At 50.3% G+C, this 11,052-nt stretch overlaps 1 protein-coding gene across 1 annotated transcript; it reads left to right on the top strand.

Moving 5' to 3' along the window:
* Positions 1-333: 333 nt before the first annotated feature.
* Positions 334-10,697, top strand: LOC144720145 (uncharacterized). The gene is made up of 5 exons (XM_078596652.1): positions 334-1,100; positions 5,515-6,272; positions 6,912-7,045; positions 7,214-7,751; positions 10,570-10,697. The coding sequence occupies exons 1-5, from the start codon at positions 334-336 to the stop codon at positions 10,695-10,697; spliced, it is 2,325 nt and encodes a 774-aa protein (XP_078452778.1).
* The last annotated feature ends 355 nt before the right edge of the window (positions 10,698-11,052 follow it).

The raw sequence follows: 11,052 nt of genomic DNA on the forward strand, positions 1-11,052 counted from the left end.
GATCGAGTGCGCAATAGTTGCTCGCAAACACGCTTAATGCGGCGGCGGCGACGGCGCTTCTAATCAAGAGACAGCCAGGCAACACGTCGGAGAAGAAAAAGAAGGAGGAGGAGGAGAAAGAGGGCGACGAGCAGTGCTGCTCGGGTGTTGGTGGTGGTGGGGGGGGGTGAGGTCTGGGGGTTTGGGTTGCGGTGGGGGTTGGGTAAGCGTCGCTGGTCGCTCTCGGCGTTAAAAAGTGAAAAAGAAGAAACCGGACACGCAGCGAGGCGACGACGATTAACCGACGACGTCGACTACGACGCAGTGAGGGGTGGGAGGGGGGGGGGCAATTAAATGTCCTGCTTGACCCAGGTGGCCGGGAGGGCGCCCCAGGGGCCCGTGGCACCGGCGTTGCTGCAGAGCCCCGTGGGGATGGCGCAGGGCTTGGTGACGCTGGCGGGCGTCGCACCGATCCCCGTGCCCGCCGCGTCGTCGTCGTCGTCGGTGCCGGCCTTCATCGCCGAGATCTTCGGCGCCTCCCTGCCGACGGCGAGCGGCGCCGGCTCGCTGCTCGCCTTCAGCTCGGAGCAGGTGGCCGCGGCGTGCGAGGCGCTGCTCCGCGGAGGAGACATGGAGCGCCTGGGCCGCTTCGTGCACTCCCTGCCCACGGCCGATCTGCTGCGCAGCAGCGAGGTGGTGGTCAAGGCGAGGGCGCTGGTGGCCTTCCACTCGGGCCGCTTCCAGGAGCTCTACTCCATCCTCGAGTCCCACCACTTCCAGCCGCACAGCCACGCGCTCATGCAGGGACTGTGGTACCGCGCGCGCTACTCGGACGCCGAGCGGCTCCGGGGAAGAGCCCTCTGCGCCGTTGACAAGTACCGGCTTAGGCGCAAGTTCCCGCTGCCCAGGACCATCTGGGACGGGGAGGAGACCGTGTACTGCTTCAAGGAGAAGTCGCGGAACTTCCTCAAGGATTGCTACAGGAGGACGAGGTACCCGGCGCCCGACGAGAAGAGGCGGCTGGCCAAGCTCACGGGGCTCTCCGTCGTCCAAGTGAGCAACTGGTTCAAGAACAGGCGGCAGAGAGAGCGCGGCCCGCAAGACGGAACTCACTTGAAAAGGTCCGTTCCCGGATTTTGCTTTGGCATCTTTTAGCAGCCAGCTTGCGTGTTACCGTCGAGCATGCATGCACACGCAACGCAGAGGGTTTGTCCTGGTTACGCGTCTTGTCTCAGTTGAATAACTATTGTGCTTGTAGCAAGGGCTTAGCGCTAACATTTAGCAGCACTGCACCAGCTCGAGGCTGACTCGGAGTCAGGGGTATCGGTGTAAGGCACTACCACTAGAGTACCCGTTACGCCCGTTACGCCAATCGTACCGTTGCGGCTGAAATAAAGCATCATTCCCAACGCACTGTTAAATATTAACTTTTGTACAACCAGCGAGCAAAAAAGCGCGCAATTAATCACCTCTCTGCCGCAGGAAGGATGCGGGTCCCATCTGTACCATTGGTACCAGGCCTGTCGGCCCTTGCACGCCTGCAGGCTGAATGCTGCTGGTGCTTCGAGTCCTCAATTCGACATTCCGAGTGAAGGCTTAGTGGACGTGTCACGTCTATATATGCTGGGTGTGCGCTCCGCGCAGCTGAGCTGCAACTTGAGACCGTCAGCATTTCTGTAGCAATTCGTGCTGCGGCCACCTCGTTCTGTAATCACGCCCCTTGCTGATTAGCAACCAAATCCCCACCACCACCGCTCCCCAAAAGAATGACCCCCGTCATTAGTCCGGTGTGTGATATTTATTGTCTAGGAAATAGACCTTTCATGACACCCACAGCATGAGATTGGATAATCCGTCACCGTTCTTTCTGGATAATTATAGAATAAGGTCTCCCATGGGTCAGTCCACTGCTGCATGTTGTTGAGGGCGATATTGGCACGTAAAATAAAGATGCATTGATTGGATGAAAGGCCTACCTACTGTGTCGATGATGGAGGAAGGGAGGATTGTTTAGCCATACTTCACCACACTGCTCACTTACGGGATGTTGAAGGGTTGTGTGGTGGAGGAGGGCTGGGAGCGAAGGGCCGTTTGAGATACCATGAGCCACTGGGGTTAGCCGTGACCAGGGGTCAAATTCAAGATCCCGGGTTCGGAGGGCAGAGCACTGATGCCTGCACCAGGGCTCCCTCCACCCCTTTTCCGTTTACAGAACATGTATTAGGTAGCATGTCTTGACACAGGATTCTCAGATCATGAATGCATCATGTCAAGATTCATAGTTAATTTTGGGGTTAAATCGCGGAGGTATAATGTCATCCTGTTAACTATAACCCTCCACCCGACAGAGCCAATCAAATCAAGTTGTCACTTGATGGGCAATTATGCCAACTTATTTGGCCACGTGACAACTACACGGCGGCTTTGGGATGTTAACTCCCTCACCTCGAGTCTGCAGGAGGCCATGAGTTCGATCCCGACCCTGACGCCTGTATACATGGAGATAGCGCTGTCTCTCTCCCTGTGGTCGCGTGGTTTTTTCTCCGGGTCCTCCGATTTTTTTCCCCCCACCACGTTTAGAAACGTGAGTTTAGAGGGGTATTTGCCTGCTAAAAATGTCCACGTGAGAAAACTCCGGTGAGCTATCATTTGTGGTCAGGTCGCTTCGGGAAAAGAGCTATACTGTATAGCTCAGTGGGCCTTGCGTGGTACATACAAAGTTAGTGATGTATCAAATTAACATGTTGAATTAAAGGGTTTGTGGGGAAGAAAAAAAACCCGTTCCGAAAGTCCCTTTAACATACAAGTGAGATTTAACATTTGTATAACAGATGGCAGGAAGGCGGGGAGGGGAGGGGCATTGACACTGGTGGCTTGTGATATTAATCGAGCATTATTTTTGATTATTTCTGTCACGCTATGAACCCAGCGACCAGAGTTTGATTACCAGCCACGCTTAACAACATCAGGGGCGGGGTGGGGTGTGAGGAGTGATATCTGAACCGGCCCTCCTCCCCCTGTGTTTTCGGGTTTATGCCACGGTGTTGCTCGGCACGAGGTCCCGACGTTTCGCGGCACATTTCAACTCCGCTTCCTTGAAGAAGCTTCCCGGCACGTGGAGCGCTCACCCGAGTTCTGCACGGTGCACAGACGCCAACCCACGCGGTCGCCATTGCGATGTGCAGTCTTCGAAGTCAAAGCGACTTGCTGCTCAAGCGAGCATCGAAACAGCTGCACGTCTCTGCTTGTAGAGCCCGGAGCCAGCGGTGGACATTCCACATTGCCATGGCGGGGTGAGCCTATCCGGGGCGAGATGTTAACTACCTCGCCTTGCATACAGGAGGACGTGGGTTCGATTCCGACCCTGACGCCTGCTGTATATTTGGTGTTTGCATGGTTTCTCTCCCCATGGTCGCGTGGATTTCTCTCCTAGTCCCTCGGTTTTTTTTCCTCCACATTTAGAATCAACATCACGCGTTTAGAGTGTTGGGCTGATGTAACAATTTCCACACGAATAGGCCACTTCGTTGGGCTATCATTTGTGGCCAAGTCGCTTCTATATAAAATAAAAGTTCAGTTTAAATAATTGATATTTACGTGACAACCACCGTCGACTGCTCCACGAAGTGGTATTTTGTTGTTGTAGTTGTTGCTGTTGTCTATGGCGCTGGCTCTTCGTAGAGAGACGGGCGGAGCGAGCGAGCGAGAGAGAGAGAGAAAAAGAGCGGTGGTTATTCTGTGCGTGGCCACGCAGCACGATAGTTCGTGGTGGTGTACAGTGAGAACGGCTGCCCCCACAAGGATGGAGGGGCCCCGCGTTGGGGTGGTGGTGGTGGTTGTGATGGGGGGGGGGTAGAGACGGGGTGGGGGTGGTTCTCCTGCAGATGTGATGGCATGCGGTAAGGGAGCTCCGCCCGCGTTTGGCCTCTGCCGCCGCTCGGAGCGAATGTGGAGCGCACATTTCTTCCCAGAGCGCCGTGGTCGTGTCCGTTCGTGTTTCCCCCAAAAGTTGCCGTGTTGTGCCCGTGTTTATTTCGTGGGTTAAAAAAAATAAGTTTGTTTTTCCCCCCCCCCACCCCCGCTACTAAAAAACCTCCCTCCCACGCACCGCACAACCCCCCCCCAACCGAGCAATACTAAACCTTTTTGCCTTGGCAACTTTGTTACGGTTGACTCGTGTGAACGGATGACAACAACGGCTTGTTTGAGTCTTCAAGGCGTGATTAGCCGTCATTTCACGTGAAGTGACCATCTATGTTGTTCACGTACTTTGATTTGTGTAGCGATACGTTGTGGTGGTATGGCATGGTAGCCATACCATCACAATGCATGAGGTATCCAGATGAGTTTACTTAACATGCATGGGGAGCAGGTCTGTGTATGTGTGTTGAACTTCTTTCGCACTGTACGTAGCCAACCGTGCTATTTGGAGGTGCGGGGGATAGAAAACAATCCACCCACAAAAAAGCAGTTCTCAAGAAATTAGTTTTAACATTTCGAAAATTTAGTTTTCAATTTTCAGTTGTGGTATACAAATGTGAAACACACTGGGCTACGGACCAAGCTACTTGAGTTCGATTCCCGGCCATGGCCAACATCAGTGACGAGTGATATCAGAACCGGTTCTGGGCTCCCACTTCACCAATCCACACTGACCAGCAAGGTGAAGTATGGCAAACCACAATCACGACTGACATGCGCAAGGGGAGGCCTTCATCCATTGGTGGATTGACAAAGATTTAAATAAAATAAAAATATGAAATGCATGCACACTGTACTTAGGAAAGCAAATTAGGACAAAAAAAACAAGCAACATCCTTTACCAAACAATATTTGGCAGGGACACGTGTTGAATATGTGGTGATGACATTGGAATTTTAAGTCCAGAGGGATTAAACGGACAGTTTGATGGGTTCATAGATGAAAGTGAATTGAGTGGAGAAAGAGTGCAGTGCTGTTAGGTGCAGTTACGATGCTAATGGGTAATCATTTCAGCAGAAAGTGACACCAATTGAAGCAGAGATTTCCATATGTGCATCAGATGATATCGTCAGCCATGGTCAGTCCGCTGCTGGATGAAGACCTGCCCCAATCTGGCACGTACGGTGCGAAAGAAGTTCAACGTACATGCATACTTCGCACAATCGTGCAGTGTAATGATCCATCTAGCACCTGCGCACAGGCTGATTTCATCATTCCATCTCCCTGGTGGAACCTTATCTTAGATGCATTTCGTTCTTTGGCTGATATTCCGTCATTACAGTGTTATTGACCATCTGCCATTAGTTCTTACAGTGACGTATCCTGCCCAAGCCCAATTTATTTTCATTACACGCCTGCTTACGGTCTTTATTCTACGTAATTCTCTTTCAGCCTCTCAACATAACTCCAAGCAGACTTATTCTCTTAAATGTACAGATGTGTCTGTATGAATATGAAATATCGACTCGGTGAACGTGACATGACTTACATAATAATGCTCACGTGACGTGGAGACCGTGTTTACTCGGTGCCGGGTGTGATTTTTCTCCACAGTGAAAACGACACCGACGATGGCGAGCAAAGTGCGAAAGAGGATCACGTGGACTTTCAAGAGCAGCACATGCTCAACCTTTCACCTCCGACAGAGGCGGACGGCAACACCATGTCGAACAACCAAGAGGTCGAGTCCCTTCTGGAAGAAGTCTTCTCCTCCGACTCCTCGTTCAGCAATCAGATGACTCCACTGCTGTCGCCGTGCATGTCGGACCACGATCCCATTGACCCTTTGGACGACGGCCCCTTTCCAGACATGGAGAGCGGCGCCGGTCCCGTCGGAGACGCGAACCCGAGCGAGCGCGATGCCGCCGTCGCGAGCGCCGTCGCCCAAACGCACGGCGCCACGGCCACGACCGGCAAGAGCAGCCGTCTGGCCGGTCACGGCGCCGCTGGTGCCGCCAACCCGACCCTTCGCTTCAAAACCGCTTGCGCGGACAGCAACGCCACCTTCTTCAGCACGGCCCAGGTCGTCGGAGGCGGAGGCGGAGTCGCCTTTCAGCCTCTGACGACGCAGTTCACGTCACAGACCGTGACTCCGGTGGCCTCCTTGCTACCGATGAGTGCCGCTGGTCCCATGTATCTGCCCCCGCTGCAAGTGACCAGTGCCACCCACCACCAGCCCGTGCAGTTCGTGCCCTACAGCCCCGTCCAGATGGCGTACCCCACCGTGGTGAATGGAGGCGCCATGCCAGTCATCGGCGGCATGGGGCTGCCGACAATTCAGCTGCCTTCAATATCGCCATTACAGACGGCAGGTTATTTGGTTTCTTTACGTTTTATTGCATCTGGAAATAAATCACCGTTTACACACGTGAACGCATATTCAGCTTTCTTACGTTTTCATTGCGTAAACTGTTTTGTTTTTTATTTCATTCGTCAACATTTTGTAATTTTATACGGCGTATACTTTGTAGTTGGGCGGAACGGTGGGGCAGCGGGTAGCGCACAGTGCTACGAACCCGGCTATCAACTTGCGTTCTATTTCCGGCCACGGCTCACAATGGTGGCACGTGATATCTCAACCAGTTCTGGGCTCCTGCGTTCACCAACCCCCACTGACCAGTGTGGTGAAGTATGGTCAAACAACTCTCCATGAATGATACTGCATAGGGGAGACCTACATCTAGCAGTGGATTGATGTAGCTCTGAAAATGTTTACTATTCCAGGTTGAAGGGATGAGGATTCATATGGAAGTTACCTAACAGTCTAAAATTAATAGTGTTTAATTGATTAACCTGTGGTTAGACGCTAGGACGATTTAATTTTTTTACTCTAAACCGAAGCATTATTTGCTATAAATATTTAGCACACGTGTTGTAAAACTATGCCACAAACCCCCCATTATCAATGACCTTGTTTTGGTGCCAAACCCATTGCGTTTGTGTTCTTCCAGCAGGGAACATCCTGGTGTCGAATACGCTCGCTGGTGGCGACCTGTTAAATGGAAACACCGTGGCCACGAGCACCACCGGCATCCTCATCACCAACGCCCTTGCGCCAGGCACGATGCTCTGCTCCATGCCTCACGTGAGCCTAATGACGGTCATCACTCAAGACGGGAGCCTAGCCCTGACACCTGTGTTTAACATTCCCGGTGGAATATATTCGGATGGCATCTCAACCTCGAACATTATTCCGTGCGCTGGAAACTACCTTGCGTTGACTAATAATAACATATCTCCCCTGATGATCCAGGGAATTCCTGGCAACGGGATCGTAGGAATGGGTGGCTTGGCTCCGAGTCTGCCAACGGTCAGCCAAACGGCGGATGCCATTGCGGGTCAGATGGGCAGCGCCACGCTTTTTTCCAGGACGGTCAGCACCACGCTGATGCCAACGACGCTAAACACCAACGCGTTAGCGATGCAGCAGACGTATTTGTACAATCACGCCGGAGGGTTAGACAGCGCAGCCGTGCAAGTGGTGTACGCCGAGGCTCCGCCCGTGTACACCCCCATGCCCGTCGGAGCGCCGGCAGAATCGGCGGTTTACAAATCGGCGAACGAGGCGATATCGGCCATCGCGGATTGCTGCTACGAAGACCTCAACACGAGCAGCAGCGACTCGACGGACAACAAGTCGGAGGCGGACAGCCTGCTCGGCTCTCCGCTCGACCTCTCCGGGAGCATGGGCGCCGTCGGCAACGCGGAGAATGAGGGCAAGGAGGAGGGGTCCGAGATGACCTCGGACAGTCACGACGACTTTGTTCATGGCCTGCTTCCCAAGATGACCAGTGCCCCCGACGATGACAATTTCTACGATTTTGATGATTTTTAATCGGGTTGCGCCGAATAGCACTCTTTACCGTTTGGCTGAATAATAAAAACCGAAACACATATTCATCCAAATTTCAATTTAAAGCTGAATAGTAAGGCCCACCAAACTCACGTAATTATCTGACCCAACTCAATGTGCGCTTTCACCTGACTCACCTCCCCTCACCTCCATCACTTCTCTCTCCCACCTAACTCACATCCATTCTTTGATTTAAGGCGTTCGTGACTACAGGGATTCATATGCTTGATTCTTTCGGTAAAGGCACGTAGAAGGGAAATAAAAAAGATAATAAGAAATATTAATTTTAAAAATGTAAAAAATTATTGCTTTATATTTTTGTTATTTTATTATTTCCCTTCTACGTGACTTTACCGAAAGAACCAAGAATATCACATCATTCTCTTACCCAACTCACCTCCATCACTTCCCTCTCCCACCGAACTCACTACGCTCTCACCTTACTCACTCCCCCTCTTAAATCTCTCAAATCCCTTTCTCGCCCAACTCACATCCCTCTCTCACTGCCCTCTCACTTCCGCTCTCTCGCCTAATTCTCTTTCCCCTCTCTTGCCGTACTCACTGCGGTTCCTCACCACGCATCTCCGTCTCAAAGCGCGTACCAATGCGGAGCGTCGCACACGCATCTCTACAGAGGTAGGCCGAGGCTGAACAGAGCGACACTACCACACACCATGCTGTTATTGGTGAACAAGGTGGCTGTGAGCGGTCACAAAATATATTTTTTTAAACGAGTGGAAAATCGAGGGTGCTATTATGCAACTTTTCGGCCCAATCAGAATAGCTGAAAGATAGCCGCTGTTTGGACAAAATTCTGAAGTTAATAGAATATTTCAGCGCATCCATATTTTGTATGATTATTAACTATATCTTTACGTCTATTTAAACCAAATAAGCTACCTATGTTGCTTCCCAATATAAATAGTTTTATCTGAAGCAATGTAAACATCTGCTCGAATTTTTTATTGTTATTATTATGCGGTGCATTATCGTATTAGCATGTTATTCCAAGTATATCAAGCTTTTGCAAAACCAAAGCTTCGAACAAACCTCTCTGCCAAGACGGTTCATGCCTCTTGCCTCAGTAGAAGATGATTCTAGCCTCAGCCGAAGTGGCTAAACCACAACTCTTTAGTGCTAATGCTATTTCAAAGATCATCCTAGGAGGCTCATGAGTGATTGTGAAGGCTCTGCACACGGGCAAGACAAGAAGCAGATTCTGTGGCCTACTTGACAAGAGACCAGAACATGTCAAAACCCTGGGTTGGTGTAAGCCTGCCTGGCAACAACTGCTGGTAATGGTACTAAGAGGTCGTCATGGACTTCGAATAGCTAAGTTTGCCACCTATCCTGAAATTGTCATCTGTGGTAGATCTGATGGTGTAATTGTTTTGAATTTAATTTCAGTACACTGCACAGTTTTAATAGAACTAGGCTGGCTCAGAAATATGTCCGGGTTTGAATTCTAGATAGAGGTCACATTCCTAGGGATAAGTGACCATCTTTTATAGTCTTTATATCAGTATTGGACTGAATGTCCCAACGTTTTTGCACATTTCAGCTGAAGGTGTATGTTATTGCATGTTTGTTTGAAGATGGGCACAAAGAGATGCATTTTGAAAGGTGATTAATAGACTTGAAGGGCAGTTTTAACTTTTCTTTAAACAACATTAGTCTCCAATGCCCACCTTGACAGGAGTACGTGTTGGCTGGGGCACAAGCCACTGTGGAAGCTGTAGGTGTCTCCATATTCACACGGGTTTGGATGTGGCACAACACTTTGGACAGAAATCACGGTAGTTTTTTAGTCTGCGATTTTCTCCGTTCAACAGGGTGAATTATGCGGATCCTTTTTTTTTATTTTGACCGATGAAAACCAAGCACCACTCACTAATTGGGACTCCCCTACCTACCCTACCCCCGTGCGGCTTGTGTAGATGGGAATACGAAGGGATCTTGACAGCAGCCATGACTCCATAGGCCACAGCAAAAAACAGGTACCACCGAACTTACCAAAACTTCACTGGTTTCAAGTTTCATTTATTAGGTATAGCACTGTGAGCCATTCGGCTCTTGAATCGGGTGCAACCGCAACAAACAAAAAAACTAAAAACATGAACAAGAAAACATCTTAAAGTGACTCTGTGCAAACAGAAAATGAAGAAAAGACAGCAAAATATTGCATAAAAAGCACCGTACACCAACGCTGTGTGCAAAAATCCCAGTGGGATGCAAGTCAAACAACAACAACCACAAGACAACTTAGATTAAGGCCATCAGTCTAACTCTGTACGACAACAAACAAACATGGCCAAACCGAAAAACTTTTCAAAAATCACCAAAATAAAGCCATTAAAGCAATGGAACAGTGATCATAGGATCACTGGTGCTGACATGTACACGGCAAACGAGAAGTCCATCATTTGACAACCCCACTCATATCAAATGGTTATGGCTGTTGTGGGCCACATCAAAAAAATTGGAACCACTCGAGCAATGCCACCTCAGGTGGTGGCGAAAAGTGACGTTTCTGGTTTGGGCTCATGTGACAAGTTGTCGCACGGCAAGCTTTTGCGTACAGATCGAGATACTCATACCCAGGTGTGTGGCTTCCCTTTAACATTCTTCACTCGGCATTATCAGCATTCGTCTCACGAATAACAATCATCCTATTCTTTGGTTCTTTCGGTAAAGTCACGTAGGTAGAAAATAATAGATCACGACGTTTCGATCGTAACACAAGCAACCGTCATCAGGTGAGATCAACACAGCCGGGGAACTGCTGACGAAGGAGCTGACGAAGGAGCTGACGAAGGAGCTGACGAAGGAGCTGACGAAGAAGCTGACGAAGGAGCAGTTCCCCTGCTGCGTCGATCTCACCTGATGACGGTTGCTTGTGTTACGATGGAAACGTCGTGATCTATTATTTTCTACCTACGTGACTTTACCGAAAGAACCAAAGTATGGATACCTGCAGTCACGAAAGCTTCAAATCTATTATAATCCTATTGCCAGGCCCTCTGCCAACCAATGGATGGATGAAGACCTCCCCACGGTGTGCCGGTCATGAGGGTTTCGCTGACTTCACCACATTGGTCAATGCGGATTGGTGAAGGGGGTAGTTCATGACCGGTTCACATATCGCTCGCCGCTGATGTTAGCCATAGCTGTAAATCAAACTCGGGTTAGAGGGGTTCATGGCACCGTGCACTAATCGCACGACAGAACTGACGTTTGAT

The sequence above is a fragment of the Lampetra planeri genome, chromosome 7 (assembly GCF_965212315.1).
Source record: "Lampetra planeri chromosome 7, kcLamPlan1.2.h2, whole genome shotgun sequence".
Lineage (NCBI taxonomy): Eukaryota > Metazoa > Chordata > Hyperoartia > Petromyzontiformes > Petromyzontidae > Lampetra > Lampetra planeri.

Bases quoted from the DNA above. Each gene is read 5' to 3' on its own strand.
- LOC144720145 (XM_078596652.1), top strand. From the start codon at position 334: ATGTCCTGCTTGACCCAGGTGGCCGGGAGGGCGCCCCAGGGGCCCGTG. The intron at 1,101-5,514 runs GTCCGTTCCCGG...TTTTCTCCACAG, and splicing joins GACGGAACTCACTTGAAAAG to TGAAAACGACACCGACGATG. The intron at 7,752-10,569 runs GTGCCCCCGACG...AACCGTCATCAG, and splicing joins CCTGCTTCCCAAGATGACCA to GTGAGATCAACACAGCCGGG.